General features: G+C 51.2%; 2 protein-coding genes across 2 annotated transcripts in view; one reads left to right on the forward strand and one right to left on the reverse strand.

Annotated features, from left to right (window-relative positions):
- TTC16 (tetratricopeptide repeat domain 16) overlaps positions 1-2,463 on the forward strand; it is a 20,342-nt gene extending 17,879 nt beyond the window's left edge. The window contains exons 11-13 of the mRNA XM_038745683.1: positions 476-704; positions 1,118-1,328; positions 2,296-2,463. Coding sequence (XP_038601611.1) covers positions 476-704; positions 1,118-1,328; positions 2,296-2,444 — 589 coding nt within the window. The 3' untranslated portion in view covers positions 2,445-2,463. The remainder of the gene's footprint in view (positions 1-475; positions 705-1,117; positions 1,329-2,295) is intronic.
- Positions 2,384-14,056, reverse strand: TOR2A (torsin family 2 member A). Its single transcript, XM_038745684.1, has 5 exons — positions 13,903-14,056; positions 8,121-8,386; positions 5,146-5,321; positions 3,890-4,017; positions 2,384-3,414 (listed from the first exon to the last, which is right to left on the reverse strand). Exons 1-5 carry the CDS (start codon positions 14,054-14,056, stop codon positions 3,170-3,172), a joined length of 969 nt encoding a protein of 322 aa, XP_038601612.1. The 3' UTR covers positions 2,384-3,169.
- Positions 14,057-14,786: the final 730 nt, after the last annotated feature.

The following is a 14,786-nucleotide window of genomic DNA, read 5'->3' on the forward strand; positions in this document are numbered from 1 at the left end:
TTGCCAGCTTGTACTTCCCAAGCGCTTAGTATAGTACTCTGCACACAGTAAGCGCTCAATAAATACGATTGAATGAATGAAATGCTGCCAACGGCACCAGAGTTCAGTTCCTTCTTGGGCCGGGGCTGCTTTGCCCGGCTGGATTTATTTTATTTGTACATATTTATTTTATTTTGTTAATATGCTTTGTTTTGTTCTCTGTCTTCCCCTTCTATACTGTGAGCCCACTGTTGGGTAGGGACCGTTTCTATATGTTGCCAAGTTGTACTTCCCAAGCGCTTAGTACAGTGCTCTGCACACAGTAAGCACTCAATAAATACGATTGAATGAATGAAAGGAGCGGGCCAGGCCCCGTTCACCCCGGAGAGATTGTCCAGCCGTGGGTCCCGGGTTCCACCAGGGATGGGAAGGCCCCAGGCCCTCAGCCAGGTTCTCTTGGTCCAGATCCCGGCTGACGGTGCCCTTGACTCCACAGGAAGCCGTGGCCCCAGGAAACGGAGTTCTGGCTTGCCAAACAGCTGAGAGCAGCAGAGCAGCTGAGAGCAGCGAGGCAGCTGAGAGGAGCGGGGCAGCGCCCAGGCAAGGGGGCACAGGCGGCAAAGCGGCCGGGCCGGAGCAGGAGGAATAACCTGGATCCCCCCGTCTTGCCCCGAGGGAGCCAACCCTTGTCTGCGACGGAGTTGGCCAGAGGGCAGAGGCATCAGGTGAGGCTGGGCGCTGATCGCGAGGTCTTGGGTGGGGGACACCCACTCCTTGCCCCGTTTTCTAGCTGCGCATTTGTGGGGAGAATCACCCTCGTGCCCCCAGCCAGGATTAAACAGGCCAAGGGATAAATGGGGGTGAGGGGGTTGCAGAGAATGGGGAAGAGGGGAGACGCGGAGGTGAGGCCAGAAAGGAGGCCCGAGTGAAGATCTGCGAAGAACGGGGAATGCTGCTTGGGAAGCAGGAGAACTATTTGAGGGAAATAGGAGGGTTGTTAGAAGGCTCAAGGAGGGTTAAGTGGGCCCCCAAACGATAGACACCCCCACCCCAACATAGACTATTAGAGGGGAAAGTTAAGGGCATTAGATGGGCGCTCTACCTCTTGGTTGAGGACGGATCACGATGTTGCCGCCAGACGTGGACTCCTGGGCCGCAGCGACACGGACCCCAGTGGGGAACGGTCCGCCTCAGGGAGACGGGCCTCCAGCCCCCATCAGCTCACACCCATTACCCGCAGAAAGCGCAAAAGGCTTCGGACAGGAAGGGGCTGCACGTTCGACTGGTGTCCCCTGCGGGAGCAGACACGGAGGAGGCACCCACCGACTCCACTCCCTCAGAGAAAGAGGGTGAGCGCAGGCCCGAGGGTCTTTCCTGAGGAGAGGGAGTGGGGATGCGGGTACATATATGTTTGTATAGATTTATTACTCTATTTATTTTACTCGTACATATTTACTGTTCTATGTATTTTGTTAAGGATGTGCATCTAGCTTTACTTCTATTTATTCTGATGACTTGACACCAGTCTTAATCCCCATTTTAGAGATGAGGTCATTGAGGCACAGAGAAATGAAGTGACTTACCCAAGGTTTCACAGCAGTCAAGGGGCAGAGCCAGGATTAGAATGCAGGTCCCGACTCACAGGCTCTTGCTTTATCCACTAGGCCTTGCCCAAGGCCTGCAGCTAGTTTGGGCTAGGGGCCACCGACCTGGGCGAGTAGGCTCCTGACCCTTGTTACCGGCCGTATCCCCCACTGGCCACACTCCCTACTAGATGTGTGACTGGGGCATGCGTTTTTCTCCTTTGGGCCTCAGTTCCCCACCCAAACTTGGGGCCATAGAAGCCCACTTTTCGGATCAGACTGAAGCCCAGTCAGTCACTCCAGACCATAAGCGTGTAGCGGGCAGGTAACGTGTCTACCAACTCCGTTATTTTGAACTCTCCCAAGCGCTTAGTCCAGTGCTCTACACACAGTAAGCCCTCAGTGAAATCGACTGAATGATTGATTGATGGATCAGAGCTGGCTGAGGGCTGAGCACTGGCCCAGGAGCTCGGAGTTCTTGAAGAGACAGGGGACTGACCCGCTCCAACTTCCCTCCCTTGGCTGTAGGAAGTGCCTATCTTCCTCTGCCCCCTGAGGGCCTGGGGAAGCTTCCCTGTCCGCGGCGAGCCAGTCAGCAGAGCCTCGCCCATCGGAGTCCCAGACCCAGCTCCTCGGCAGTGGGACGCTTGCCCTGAGGAGGCCTGGGGACTGAGGGGCGATGTGTGCCAATCTCACACGCAGAGAGCCTGCCCCTCCCCTTCCACCCCTCCAGGCTCTCCGCGTGTCCAGAGGCATGGTGGACGCCCTCCCGAATGCCCGATTCCCACAGAGCCGTCTCGGAATCCCACCTCACCCCACCCGCAGGTAGGAGCCCACCGGGGTTCAGGCTCAGGGCCTCTTTTTATTTTTTGGCAAAGATAAAATGATTTGAGAACTGGCACCGTGTTGGTGGGTCTCTGTCCGTGGGCACTCGTGATGTGGGGAAGTGCCCAGCCCTGGTTTACTGGAAGATGAGGATCCCGCTCCATCCTGGACCAGCCACGGCTGAGCAGGTCTTCCTAGGCGGCCTGTCCGCTCCCGGCTGTTCACCTCTGCCAGGCGGCCTCTCCCTTTGCTGCAGGGAAACCCTGAAGCACACCTGGGAAGGAAGAGATGGTGGTCTAGCTGTGGGGGCGCAGCCCCTGCCGGTGTTGGGGAGAGGCTGGGGAGGAGCAAAGACCCAGAAATTAATACCAGTCTGAGCTTAGCTTAACAGCTTCGCAACGTAGCATCCCTGAGAGGCAGTGATTCACAGAACAGTCGTAAAGAAGGGGGTTGGGTTGGGCTCAGATGAAGCCTTTTGGTCTTGGCTCCCTGGGGACTGGCCCAGACAGCAGTGGTTGTTTTGGGGCCGGGCCAGGCCGAGATGCCGTCAGGAGGGCATCCCCGGCCCCTCGTGACCGGGTGCGGTTCTCTGCCCTCGTGGCAATCACGTCCCGTCCCGCCTCGCTTGCTTTCGGCGGGCCGGCGGGGGCAAAGGGTGAAGCCACAAGTGGTGGAGGAGAGCCCCGCCCAGGGCCGAGGTGGGCGGGCGTTCCCGTCTGTCCGTGCCTGGTCGTGAGCGTTGGGTTTCGGAGGCCGAGGCTCCTGACCCGGGGCCCCCGGGGTCACATGAAGAAGGGAATGCGGGAGGCCACGGTTTTGCAGCCGTTGGAGGAGAAGAGTTTTTCTTCCTCGGGGAAGTAGGTGATGCTGTCTACGACGGCCTCGATCGTAGACTCCAGGGGCTCCAAGCCCTGCTGGGCCAGCTCGTTGGCCACACAGTGCCGCACGTGGTGACGCTGGAGGGGGAGGAAGGGCACCAGCAGGTCGATGAGCTGCTCCTCCACGATTCCCGACTGCCAGAAGCCATCTGAGGAGGAGGAGGAGGAGGTGGTGTGGGGGCAGGGGAGGGAAGCCCAGTTAGGGAGGCCCACTGTCCCTTCTCCTTCCTTTCCACACAGCCCCTGGCCTCCACTTGGGCTGTGGATGCTCAGGGGCCGTTGGTCCGGCCCCATTCTGGACGGGGCTGATGTCTGTTCTGGACCCGGAGGTGTCCTCTCCCCCGCTACAGCTGGTGGAAGACGAGCAGGCCAGGATTTTGTGCTGCCAACCAGGGAGGGAGGAGGGGGACTTCTTTTGGTCAGGGTTTTTTTTTTTTTTTTTGTGTGTGTGTGTGTGTAATAGACACCCCCAGGGCAGAGGGCAGAATGTGTGCGTGTGTAACTGACACACTCAGGGCAGGGCAGACCCCTCCCACCCCCCTGTTCCCGCCTTTCTCCAGGGAAGGAAGGGGCAGCCAGAGCCCTGGGGGCCTGAAAGGGAGGGAGGGAGGAGGGGGTACTCACGCTGAGGGTTGTCCAGGACGGCCTTGGAGATGGCCAGCTCCAGGTCCTGCAGGCGGATCTCCTCCCGGTCCTTCCGGAGGCGCCAGGACTCCAGGGCCAGTTGGTTGATCTGTTCCCCTCCGGCATTGCTAGGCACCAACAGCGAGGGGAGAGCTCCGGTCAGAGCGTGCGCCGAGGGGATCCCAAAGGGCCCGGATGGGGGGGCCGGGTGGGAGAAGGGACTTCGCTGGCAAACCCAGATTTACAGCAGCACTTTGTTGTGCTGGGGCTTTGCAGGGGTTGGTGGAGGCAGCCCCCAGTCCCACCCCCGGTCCCAGCCCCGGGGAAGAGGGGCAGTGGGCCTGCCGCATACAGTCATCACAGATGTAAAGCTGCAGAGCAGGGTGGGCGGTGGAACGGTGGGATCCTGCTGCCACGTTAATCCAAGCACTTATCCTAGCCCGCCTTGATTACTGTACTGTTCAGCCTCCTCACTGACCTCCCTGCCTCTTGTCTCTCCCCACTTCAATCTGCTGCCTGGATCATTTTCCTACAGAAACACTCAGACCATGTTTCCCTGCTCCTTAAGAAACTCCCATGGTTGCCCATCCACCTCCGCATCAAATTAAGAACTCTTTGCCATTGGCTTTATTCATTCATTCATTCATTCATTCAAGCCTATTTATTGAGTGCTTACTGTGTGCAGAGCACTGTACTAAGCACTTGGGAAGTACAAGTTTGCAACATATAGAGACGGTCCTTACCCACGGTCCCTCAATCACCCTGGCCACTCTCCTACTATAACTCAGGCCACACACTCTGCTCCTCTACTGCTAACCTTCTCAGTGCACTTCGATCTCGTCTTCCCACACCACCATCCTCTTGCCCACATCCTACCTCTGGCCTGGAACGCCCGCCTTCCTCATATCCAACAGACAGTGACTGTCCCTCTTCAAAGCCTTATTGAAGGCCCATCTCCAAGAGACCTTCCCTGACTAAGCCCTCCTTCCCTCTTCTGACTTGCTCCCTTTATTCACCCCCCCAGCCCCCCAGCCCTTCTGTACATATCTGTAATTTATTTATTTATTCATATTAACATGTCTCCCCCTCTAGACTGTAAGCTTTTCGAAGGCAGGGAATGTGTCTGTTCTTTTGTTATAATATACTCTCCCAAGCGCTTTGCACACAGTATAGTGCTTCGCCCATAGTAAGCGCTCAATAAATACAATTGAATGAAAAGGGTGCCCCCCGCCAGCATGCCCAGAGTGTGTCGAGACCTGATGAAGATGAAGATGGCCTTGCGGTAATTGGTGCCGAAGAGCACCCAGGAGGGACCCAAGAAAGGGCGCAGGACGTCTATTAGCCCCGGGTGCATCTTGTCCATCTCGTCAAAGAGGAACAGGGAGCGGCCGCAGTCCGTGAGGTTCCCCTGGATCCAGCCCTTCAGGTCCTCCTGTGGGAAAGGCACAGGGCATGGGGAAAGATGGCCGAGCCGGGGGACAACCATCAGTCCATCAATGCTAGTCTTTTTTTGCTTTTTTTTTCCTGGTATTTGTTGAGCGCTTATTATGGGCCAGGTAATGCAGTACATGCTAGGGAAGATACAAGTTAATTAGGTTGGACACAGTCCCTGTCCCACACGGGGCTCACAGCTTAACTAGGAGGGACAACAGGAGAACCGAGGCACAGAAAGTGACTTGCCCATTTGGCAGAGCCAAGATTAGAAGACAGGGTCTTTGACACTCAGGCCCGTGCTCTTTCCGCTAGGCCACGCTGCTTTCTGTAATAATAATAATGACGGCATTTATTAAGCACTTACTATGTGCAAAGCACTGTTCTAAGCGGTCGATCCTGGTTTTCCATAATAATAATACTAATAATGGGATTTGTTGAGCACTTATTATGGGCTAGGGTGGATATGGGCTATGGATATGGGTGGATATGGGCTAGGGAAGCAGCGTGGCTCAGTGGAAAGAGCCCGGGCTTTGGAGTCAGAGGTCATGGGTTCGAATTCCGGCTCCACCACAAGTCTGCTGTGTGACCTTGGGCAAGTCACTTAACTTCTCTGAGCCTCAGTGACCTCATCTGTAAAAATGGGGATTAAGATTGAGCCCCACGTGGGACAACTTGATCACACTGTATCCCCCCCAGCGCTTAGAACAGTGCTTTGCACATAGTAAGCGCTTAACAAATGCCATCATTATTATTATTATTATTAGAGAAGCAGTGTGGCTCAGTGGAAAGAGCCTGGGCTTTGGAGTCAGAGGTCATGGGTTCGAATTCCGGCTCCACCACAAGTCTGCTGTGTGACCTTGGGCAAGTCACTTAACTTCTCTGAGCCTCAGTGACCTCATCTGTAAAAATGGGGATTAAGATTGAGCCCCACGTGGGACAACTTGATCACACTGTATCCCCCCCAGCGCTTAGAACAGTGCTTTGCACATAGTAAGCGCTTAACAAATGCCATCATTATTATTATTATTATTAGAGAAGCAGTGTGGCTCAGTGGAAAGAGCCCGGGCTTTGGAGTCAGAGGTCATGGGTTCGAATCCCGGCTCCACCAACTGTCAGCTGTGTGACTTTGGGCAAGTCACTTCACTTCTCTGGGCCTCAGTTCCCTCATCTGTAAAATGGGGATGAAGACTGTGAGCCCCCCGTGGGACAACCTGATCACCTTGTAACCCCCCCCCAGCGCTTAGAACAGTGCTTTGCACATAGTAAGCGCTTAATAAATGCTATCATTATTATTATACAAGCCAATCGGATTGGACACGGTCCCTGTCCCCCATGGGGTTCACAGCCTTAATTCCCCATTTTGTAGATGAGGCATGACTCAAAGAGTAGTAAAGTGACTTGCTCAAGGTCACACAGCAGACAAGTGGCGGAGGTGGAATTAGAACCTATGTCCTTTTGACTCCTGGGCTCATGCACTCTATCCATTAGGCCATGGCGCTTTTATTCCCTTGAAAGCATGAATCATGCCGACCAACTCTTTTGTACTATACTCTCCCAGGCACTTAGAGCAGTGCTCTGCAAACAGTAAGGGCTCAAAGAAAAGCAGTTTCTTTAACTGCAAAATTAGGATGAAATAAAACGTTCTCCCTCCTACTTAGACTGTGAGCCTCGTGTGGGACAGGGACTGTGTCCGACCTGATTAACTTGCATTTACCCTGGTGTTTAGAGAACAGTACGTGGCACATATCTATAAATTATATGTTATTTATTTATACAAATGCCTGCCTCCCCCTCTGGACTGTAAGCTCGTTGTGGGCAGGGAATGTGTCTGTTATATTGTTGCGCTGCGCTCTGCACACGGTGAGCACTCGATAAATACGGCTGACTGACCCCGGACGTAGTAAAGCGCTCGATAAATACCAGCGATGATGTCAGTGAACGCTTAACAGCGAGAAGCAGCGTGGCTTAGTGTCGAGAGCTCGGGCTTGGGAGTCAAAGGTCGTGGGTTCTATTCCCGGCACCGCCACATGTCAGCCGTGTGACTTTGGTCAAGTCACTTAACTTGCCTCAGTTCCCTCATCTGGAAAATGGGGATTAAGACTGTGAGCCCCACGTGGGACAACCTGATAACCTTGTATATACTCCAGCGCTTAGAACAGTGCTCGGTACATAGTAAGCACTTTTTGAATGATATCATCAACATCATTATTAACATAATAATATAATAAATAATATATTATAATGTATAATATATTATTATATAATATATATTATAATATATATATTATTATTAACATAACATAATAATAATGGCATTTATTAAGTGCATACTATATGCAAAGCACTGTTCTAAGCACTGGGGAGGTTACAAGGTGATCAGGTTGTCCCATGGGGGGGCTCACAGTCTTAATCCCCATTTTACAGATGAGGGAACTGAGGCCCAGAGAAGTGAAGTGACTGGCCCCAAGTCACCCAGCTGACGACGGGCAGAGCTGGGATTCGAACCCGTGACCTCTGACTCCAAAGCCCGGGCTCTTTCCGCTGAGCCACGCTGCTTCTTGACAACACCACCGGAGAAAAAAAAATACGTCCGTTGAGCGTGTCGGGTGGGGGACGAGGCCGTGCCTTTGTTTCTCTTGGGGAAGCAGTCTTTTAGACTGTGAGCCCACTGTTGGGTAGGGACTGTCTCTATATGTTGCCAACTTGGACTTCCCAAGCGCTTAGTACAGTGCTCTGCACACAGTAAGCGCTCAATAAATACGACTGATGATGATGATGATGTGGAGTGTGGACTTACCTTGTAGAGGTGGATGCGGTCGGGGTGGGGAAAGTGGACGATGGGGGAGAAGTAGTGGACGTGGGGGCTGCGCAGTCCATCCCGGAAGAGGTAGCGGATCAGCAGGGAGCTGACGTAGGATTTTCCCGTGCCAGTCCAGCCGTGGAAGGACAGCACCAGGGGCTTGGCGGGCGCCGGCTCCTGCACGAAGTCCCCGACCGCCTTGGTGACCAGCCGCCGGGCCAGGGGTTGCCCAGCAAGGTGCAGGGCCAGGTCGCACTCTAGGCCTGGGGGGAAGGAAGGGAGCGGGGGCTCAGGGCCACCAGTCCTTGCTCCCCATCCCTTGGGCTTTGGGGACCCCTGCTTTCCCCGTGAGCCCCGCTCCTCACGTCCTGTCCCCACTTCCTTGGTCCTTCATTCAGTCGAGAATGAATTCTACAGGCCTTTGGAGTCCGAGGTCGTGGGTTCGAATCCCGGCTCCACCACAAGTCTGCTGTGTGACCTTGGGCAAGTCACTTAACTTCTCTGAGCCTCAGTTACCTCGTCTGGAAAAATGGGGATTAAAACTGTGAGCCCTACGTGGACAACTTGATCACACTGTATCCACCCCCAGCGCTTAGAACAGTGCTTTGCATGTAGTAAGCGCTTAACAAATGCCATCATTATTATTATTATTATTATTAGACTGTGAACCTGTTATTGGGTGGCGATTGTCTCTATCGGTTGCCGAATTGTACTTCCCAAGGGCTTAGTGCAGTGCCCTGCACTCAGTAAGTGCTCAATCAGTGGCCGAATGAATGAATTCAGTAGTATTAGTTGAGTGCTCACTGCGTGCAGGACAGTGCCCTGCACTCAGTAAGTGCTCAATAAATGATGAATGAATGAATTCAGTAGTATTAGTTGAGTACTCACTGTGTGCAGGACAGTGCCCTGCACTCAGTAAGTGCTCAATAAATGGCTGAATGAATGAATTCAGTAGTATTAGCTGAGTGCTCACTGCGTGCAGGACAGTGCCCTGCACTCAGTAAGTGCTCAATCAATGGCTGAATGAATGAATTCAGTAGTATTAGTTGAGTGCTCACTGCGTGCAGGACAGTGCCCTGCACTCAGTAAGTGCTCAGTAAATGGCTGAATGAATGAATTCAGTAGTATTAGTTGAGTGCTCACTGCGTGTAGGACAGTGCCCTGCACTCAGTAAGTGCTCAATAAATGGCTGACTGAATGAATTCAGTAGTATTAGTTGAGTGCTCACTGCGTGCAGGACAGTGCCCTGCACTCAGTAAGTGCTCAGTAAATGGCTGAATGAATGAATTCAGTAGTATTAGTTGAGTGCTCACTGTGTGCAGGACACTGCCCTGCACTCAGTAAGTGCTCAATAAATGGCTGAATGAATGAATTCAGTAGTATTAGCTGAGTGCTCACTGCGTGCAGGACAGTGCCCTGCACTCAGTAAGTGCTCAATCAATGGCTGAATGAATGAATTCAGTAGTATTAGTTAAGTGCTCACTGCGTGCACTAAGTGCTCAATAAATGGCTGACTGAATGAATTCAGTAGTATTAGTTGAGTGCTCACTGCGTGCAGGACAGTGCCCTGCACTCAGTAAGTGCTCAATAAATGGCTGAATGAATGAATTCAGCAGTATTAGTTGAGTGCTCTCTGCATGCAGGACAGTGCCCTGCACTCAGTAAGTGCTCAATAAATGACTGAATGAATGAATTCAGTAGTATTAGTTGAGTGCTCACTGCGTGCAGGACAGTGCCCTGCACTCAGTAAGTGCTCAATAAATGGCTGAATGAATGAATTCAGTAGTATTTGAGTGCTCACTGCGTGCAGGACACTGTACTAAGTGTTTGGAAAGTACAATACAGCGGCATGGCTCAGTGGAAAGAGCCCAGGCTTGGGAGTCAGAGGTTGTGGGTTCTAATCCCACTAATCTACTCTGCCACATGTCAGCTGTGTGACTGGGACAAGTCGATTATTATTATTATTATTGAGAAGTAGCGTGGCTCAGTGGAAAGAGCCCGGGCTTTGGAGTCAGGGGTCATGGGTTCAAATCCCGGCTCCGCCAATTGCCAGCTGGGTGACTTTGGGCAAGTCACTTCACTTCTCTGGGCCTCAGTGACCTCATCTGTACAATGGGGATAATAATAATAACTTTGGTATTTGTTATGCGCTTACTATGTGCCAAGCATTGTTCAAAGCGCTGGGGGAGATACAAGGTCATCAGGGTGTCCCACGGGGGGCTCACAGTCTTCATTAGAGAAGCAGCATGGCTCAGTGGAAAGAGCCCGGGCTTGGGAGTCAGAAGTCATGGGTTCTAATCCCGGCTCCGCCACTTGCCAGCTGGGTGACTTTGGGCAAGTCACTTCACTTCTCTGGGCCTCAGTTCCCCCTCATCTGGAAAATGGGGATGAAGACTGTGAGCCCCCAGTGGGACAACCTTGATTACCTTGTATCCTCCTCCAGCGCTTAGAACAGTTCTTGGCACATAGTAAGCGCTTAACAAATACCGACATTATTATTATTATTTTCTCCATTTTCCAGAGGAGGGAATTGAGGCACAAAGAAGTGATGACCTTGTAACCTCCCCAGCGTTTAGAACAGTGCTTGGCACATAGTAAGCGCTTAACAAATACCGACATTATTATTATTATTATCCCCATTTTCCAGAGGAGGGAACTGAGGCACAGAGAAGTGATGACTTTGTAACCTCCCCAGCGCTTAGAACAGTGCTTGGCAGATAGTAAGTACTTAAAAAATGCTATCATTATTATGATGATGATGGACATCCTGATGACCTTGTAACCTCCCCAGCGCTTAGAACAGTCTTGGCACATAGTGAGTGCTTATTAAATGCCATCATTATTATGATGATGATGGACATCCTGATGACCTTGTAACTGCTTAGAACAGTGCTTGGCACATAGTAATTGCTTAATAAGTGCTATCATTATTATGATGGTGATGGACATCCTGATGACCTTGTAACCTCCCCAGTGCTTAGAACAGTGCTTGGCACATAGTAATCACTTAATAAATGCTATCATTATTATGATGATGATGGACATCCTGATTACCTTGTAACCTCCCCAGTGCTTAGAACAGTGCTTGGCACATAATCACTTAATAAATGCTATCATTATTATGATGATGATGGACATCCTGATGACCTTGCAACCTCCCCAGCGCTTAGAACAGCGCTTGGCACGTAGTAAGCGCTTAATAAATGCCATCATTATTATGATGATGATGGACATCCTGATGACCTTGTAACCTCCCCAGTGCTTAGAACAGCGCTTGGCACGTAGTAAGCGCTTAATAAATGCCATCACTATTATGATGATGGACATCCTGATGACCTTGTAATGTCCCCAGCGCTTAGAACAGCGCTTGGCACATAGTAAGCGCTTAATAAATGCCATCATTACTATGATGACGATGGACATCCTGATGACCCTGTAACCTCCCCAGTGCTTAGAACAGCGCTTGGCACGTAGTAAGCACTTAATAAATGCCATCACTATTATGATGATGGACATCCTGATGACCCTGTAATGTCCCCAGTGCTTAGAACAGCACTTGGCACGTAGTAAGCGCTTAACAAATGCCATCACTATGATGATGATGGACATCCTGATGACCTTGTAATGTCCCCAGCGCTTGGCACATAGTAAAAACTTAATAAATGCCATCACTATTATGATGATGGGCATTCTGATAACTTGCAACCTCCCCATTGCTTAGAACAGCGACTGGCACATAGTAAGCGCTTAACAGATGCCATCACTATGATGATGATGGACATCCTGATGGCCTTGTAACGTCCCCAGCGCTTAGAACAGCATTGGCACGTAGTAAGCGCTTAATAAATGCCATCACTATTATGATGATGGGCATTCTGATAACCTTGCAACCTCCCCATTGCTTAGAACAGTGACTGGCACATAGTAAGCGCTTAACAGATGCCATCACTATGATGATGATGGACATCCTGATGACCTTGTAATGTCCCCGGCGCTTAGAACGGCGCTTAGAACGGCGCTTGGCACGTAGTAAGCGCTTAATAAATGCCATCACTATTATGATGGTGGGCCTTCTGATGACCTTGCAACCTCCCCAGCGCTTAGAACAGCGCTTGGCACGTAGTAAGCGCTTAATAAATGCCATCATTATTATGATGATGATGGACATCCTGATGACCTTGTAATGTCCCCAGCGCTTAGAACAGCGCTTGGCACATAGTAAACACTTAATAAATGCCATCACTATTATGATGATGGGCATTCTGATAACCTTGCAACCTCCCCAGCGCTTAGAACAGTGCTTGGCACATAGTAAGCGCTTAATAAATGCCATCACTATTACGATGATGGACATCCTGATGACCTTGTAACGTCCCCAGCTCTTAGAACAGCGCTTGGCACATGGTAAACACTTAATAAATACCATCATTATTATGATGACGGGCATTCTGATGACCCTGTAACCTCCCCAGCGCTTAGAACAGCGATTGGCACGTAGTAAGCGCTTAACAAATGCCATCACTATTATGATGATGGACATCCTGATGACCTTGTAACATCCCCAGCGCTTAGAACAGCGCTTGGCACATAGTAAACACTTAATAAATGCCATCACTATGATGATGATGGGCATTCTGATAACTTGCAACCTCCCCATTGCTTAGAACAGCGACTGGCACGTAGTAAGCGCTTAACAGATGCCATCACTATGATGATGATGGACATCCTGATGACCTTGTAACGTCCCCAGCGCTTAGAACAGCGCTTGGCACATAGTAAACACGTAATAAATGCCATCACTATTATGATGATGGACATCCTGATGACCTTGTAATGTCCCCAGCGCTTAGAACAGCGCTTGGCACGTAGTAAGCGCTTAACAAATGCCCTCATTATTATGATGATGGACATCCTGATGACCTTGTAACATCCCCAGCGCTTAGAACAGCGCTTGGCACATAGTAAACACTTAATAAATGCCATCACTATGATGATGATGGGCATTCTGATAACTTGCAACCTCCCCATTGCTTAGAACAACGACTGGCACATAGTAAGCGCTTAACAGATGCCATCACTATGATGATGATGGACATCCTCATGACCTTGTAACGTCCCCAGCGCTTAGAACAGCAATTGGCACATAGTAAGCGCTTAATAAATGCCATCATTACTATGATGACGATGGACATCCTGATGACCCTGTAACCTCCCCAGCGCTTAGAACGGCGCTTGGCACGTAGTAAGCGCTTAATAAATGCCATCATTATTACGATGATGGGCATCCTGATGACCCTGCAACCTCCCCAGCGCTTAGAACAGCGCTTGGCACGTAGTAAGCGCTTAACAGATGCCATCACTATGATGATGATGGACATCCTGATGACCTTGTAATGTCCCCAGCGCTTGGCACATAGTAAAAACTTAATAAATGCCATCACTATGATGATGATGGGCATTCTGATAACCTTGCAACCTCCCCATTGCTTAGAACAGCGACTGGCACGTAGTAAGCGCTTAATAGATGCCATCACTATGATGATGATGGACATCCTGACCTTGTAACCTCCCCAGCGCTTAGGACAGCGCTTGGCACTAGTAAAAGCTTAATAAATGCCATCACTATTATGATGATGGGCCTTCTGATGACCTTGCAACCTCCCCAGCAGTTGGCACGTAGTAAGCGCTGCATAAATGCTATCATTTCGCTGATTAGTCTGATTGTGACCGGTCCCCCCTCCCTCCACCCCTGAGGCCCTGTTTAGGCCCCAACTCTCACCGTGGAGGTCAGGCCGGAAGTCGCAGTCGCATCCAGACCGGAAGCTGCAGGCGAGGGAGCGCAACTCCCAGAGGCCTCCGCGCGCCCCCTCCACCAGACCAACCAGTAACCATAGCAACAGAGGGAAAGGACCGGCTCCCCTGGGGGTCCCCATTCCCACCCCCTTCCCCCAATCCCCCCCAACCCCCTTCCCACCTCCTCCAGACTGCACAACGACTCCCAGAAGGCCCCGCGACGCCGGGGGCGGGGCCTGAGGAGGACGGCAGCCCCTGGGATGACCGTGCATTCATTCATTCAGTCGTATTTTTGGAGGGCCTACTGTGTGCAGAGCACTGGACTGAGCGCTTGGGAAGGCCAAGCAATCATTCATTCATTCATTGAGCGCTGACTGTGCGCAGAGCACTGGACTAGGCGCTTGGGAAGGCCAAGCAATCATTCATTCATTCGTATTGATTGAGCACCTACTGTGCGCAGAGCACTGGACTGAGCTCTTGGGAAGCCCAATCAATCAATCAATCGTATTGAGCAGTTACTGTGCGCAGAGCACTGGACTAAGCGCTTGGGAAGTCCAATTAATCAATCAATCAATCGTATTTATTGAGCACTGACTCTGCGCTGAGCCCTGGACTAAGCGCTTGGGAAGTCCAATCAATCGTTCATTCGTATTTATTGAGCGCGTACTGTGTGCAGAGCACTGGACTGAGCGCTTGGGAAGTCCAATCAATCAATAGTATTTATTGAGCGCTGACTGTGCGCAGAGCACTGGACTAAGGGCTTGGGAAGTCCAATCAATCGTTCATTCGTATTTATTGAGCACGTACTGTGTGCAGAGCACTGGACTGAGCGCTTGGGAAGTCCAATCAATCAATAGTATTTTTTGAGCA

The sequence above is a fragment of the Tachyglossus aculeatus genome, chromosome 4, assembly GCF_015852505.1.
Source record: "Tachyglossus aculeatus isolate mTacAcu1 chromosome 4, mTacAcu1.pri, whole genome shotgun sequence".
NCBI lineage: Eukaryota > Metazoa > Chordata > Mammalia > Monotremata > Tachyglossidae > Tachyglossus > Tachyglossus aculeatus.

Excerpts from the sequence above, each read along its gene's own strand:
- TOR2A (XM_038745684.1), bottom strand. The coding sequence starts at position 14,056 with ATGGGGACCCCCAGGGGAGCCGGTCCTTTCCCTCTGTTGCTATGGTTA. Across the intron at positions 4,018-5,145 it reads GCCATCTTCATCTTCATCAG|CAATGCCGGAGGGGAACAGA; the intron begins GTCTCGACACAC and ends GTTGGTGCCTAG. Across the intron at positions 3,415-3,889 it reads CGTCCTGGACAACCCTCAGC|ATGGCTTCTGGCAGTCGGGA; the intron begins GTGAGTACCCCC and ends CCTCCTCCTCAG.